General features: G+C 39.7%; 1 protein-coding gene across 1 annotated transcript; it reads right to left on the bottom strand.

Annotated features, from left to right (window-relative positions):
- Window positions 1-243: 243 nt before the first annotated feature.
- On the bottom strand, window positions 244-837 carry LOC141714878 (uncharacterized). Its single transcript, XM_074518373.1, has one exon. It carries the CDS (start codon window positions 835-837, stop codon window positions 244-246), a length of 594 nt encoding a protein of 197 aa, XP_074374474.1.
- Between the last annotated feature and the right edge of the window lie 2,098 nt (window positions 838-2,935).

The raw sequence follows: 2,935 nt of genomic DNA, 5'->3' as shown, positions 1-2,935 counted from the left end.
ACATTCTCCAGAGTAGTGTCCCTTCTGCTTGCACTTGAAACACGTGACATTTGGCTTGTTACAAATCCTGGTATGCTTCTTTCCATATATTCTGCAGTCAAGTATAGGTCATCGGATAAGTCTCTGCTAGTTTGGGGCTGAGAGTCGGTTACCCGTCCTCTGGTTGCCCTGCTCTGTTATTCTGAAATTCACATTTCCCCGGGCTTGAAATCTCGGTCTTCTATTGGTACGGTTCTGGAAACTTCATGGTCCCTTTTCTTTCTGAGATGCTTCACTCTCTCCTTCAATAATCATGGCCTTCTGAACAACAGCTGTATAAGTTGTCAGCTCGAACACTGCTACCCTGCTACGGATCCATGGCTTCAATCCCTGCTGAAACCTCTTGGCTCGCTTTTCATCAGTATCCACCTGCTCAGGAACAAATCTGGCTAATTCAGTGAACTTGGCTTCATAATCCGCGATCGACAAATTACCCTGCTTCAACTCCAAGAACTTGATCTCCATCTGATTTTTCATGTAACGAGGAAAATACTTCTCCTGAAAAAGATCGGTAAATCTATCCCAACTCACTACACCTTCGCCCTCCAAAGCCTTCTTCAATTCCCACCAGTAATTGGCCTCACCTTTCAGAAAGTAACTAGGGAAATCCGTCTTCTGATCTTCCTCAACTTTTACTAACGCAAAGGCCTTTTCCATTTCTTTTAACCAAGCTCTCGCCTTTGTAGGACCTGTGGAACCTTCAAATTCCGGAGGCTTCACCGATTGGAATTGCTTAAAAGTAACTACCGGTGCTGCTAGTGGTGCTTGTTGCTCTGGATGAATGACTTGTTGTAACATTTGTTGTTGAAATTGCTGTTGTTGCTGCTGTATCTGTTGCTGCATCATCATCATCTGTTGTTGCATGAGGTGGAACATTTGGTCCATGAGATTATTATTATTCTGACTCTCGGTATTTCCATTAGACGAGTCAGGTCTTGCTTTTTTTAGGTGCCATAGTTTTGGTAATAAAATAATTGGTTCTTTTAATAACAGTTTATTAAACAGGTGATATAAATAAAGAAATAATTTGTATGCTATATTAAAACAAAATGTAAACAGTTAATATTGGAAAGAAAAAATTTACAAAATGTCTAAAATAAGTAATTAAAACAATTTGATATTTAAGTAAATTGTTTTGAAATAATTGAAAATTTTGGAAAAAGAAATGATACAACATGGTCATAAATGAAAACAGCATTTTAAAATATACAACGGTAAAATAGTAAAATAAATGTATATGCTTAAAAGACTGGAAAATAAAAGAAAACATGAAAAGGTTCATTTAATATATATATAGGTATAACACCAGCTACAGGTGTCAGTGCTTAATACAAAAAGTTCTACAATATATCAGTCATCCTACTACTACTACCAGTCAAAACTAGCGGCTACACACATACAAACTAGTCATACTATACTATGCTGCATCTATCTACATAGAATACATATGGTACAACATCATACTCTCAGCTGAAATCAAAATCCGGATGGCACACGGCCCAACTCCTGCTGTAGCGCCTCTAGTACGGCCTTAGTCAGTCTCATAGCCCTGCGATACACGACATCGGTGCACACATCTTGCTGTCTCAAATCAACCATCTTCTGAGATCCTGCCCTAAGTATCTGACGAAGTCTATCCCTCAGTATATAATCTGGCTGAAGTGCTCTGACTGGACCATCCTCTCTGGTATCGAACAACCCAAGTATCTCTCGACACTAGTCCTGCCATCTCAGCCTCTCCTCCCTCTCACTATGGAACTGCTGGTAAGACACCATATGAGGCTCACGAAGATCAGTCTGGGAACCTCGGGTAGGTAATGGCTGGTCAACAACTACCTGATCCATGAACTCCTACTGTGGAAACTGGTATATCCCAGGTACAGGTGCATAAATAGTCAACGATGCGGGAAATAAGACAGGCTGCTCTGGGGTGCAAACATAGGTTCCTCTGGATAAAACTGTGGAATCTCTGGCTGTGGTGCTGGAATCTGTGGCTCTAAATCCTCCCATCGTGGGATGTCAACCATATCGGGAATGTCAAATATCGGAAATTCTAATGACAGAAAGTCAGGTATCTCCGGCTCAAAATAAGGATAATAATCAACAAAGTCAGGTACATCTCGTGCAGGGGGTACCGGTAACTGCTCTGGTGCGGGTCCTGTGGCAATGATGGTGGTGGTGGTAATGGTGGAAATGCCTAAATCGATGATGTTGGTACAACTGGGTCTGAAGTTGTCCAGTCCGAGGATGATGCTGAGGAAGCCATCTAATATAATAACCATAATATAAGAAAAGATCAAATCATATGCCTAGAACTCACAAACTCCTAATCTAATAAACAAACAACCCTAATACCATTATTCCTATCTTATGTGATCTTCATATCTTATCTTAACTCTAATGTTCTTTTTTTCAAGGGCCAAAACCTAAGCTCTGATGCCAACTGTAACACCCTCTAAATCCGGGGTATAGATTTGGGCATTATTAACATTAACTACTCACTAAACCCGTACAAGCAAGATATAAATAAAATAATTACCCCGAACTACTACTACCCAGGATCTTTTCAAGGTTAAGGATTGAAAACAAGAACGATAAACCAACTTTATTACAAACCAGTTTAAACAATCTATCTCAAGAACTCTCTTTATTATAAAACATTATTCTATTCACATTTTAAACAAAACATCTTTTATACAAACTACACTAATACTCATCCTGCTACACCTGATCTGGCAATTCAAAGCTCTCTTCTGGGATAGGGACAAACACCCTTGGTATAAGAGGATCCCGTTGTTTGACTCACTTCTTGACTTCTCGGGTTCTGATGGGTTTCATTCTCTACCTTAATTGAAAAACAAGATGAATAACAATGAAAGGGGGTGAGCCAAATTGC

This window comes from Apium graveolens, chromosome 3 (genome assembly GCF_009905375.1).
Source record: "Apium graveolens cultivar Ventura chromosome 3, ASM990537v1, whole genome shotgun sequence".
NCBI classification, from domain to species: domain Eukaryota; kingdom Viridiplantae; phylum Streptophyta; class Magnoliopsida; order Apiales; family Apiaceae; genus Apium; species Apium graveolens.
The sequence above is the reverse complement of the archived record's forward strand: the minus strand, read 5'-3'. Positions and strand labels throughout refer to the sequence as shown.

Excerpts from the sequence above, each read along its gene's own strand:
- LOC141714878 (XM_074518373.1), bottom strand. The coding sequence starts at position 837 with ATGTTACAACAAGTCATTCATCCAGAGCAACAAGCACCACTAGCAGCA.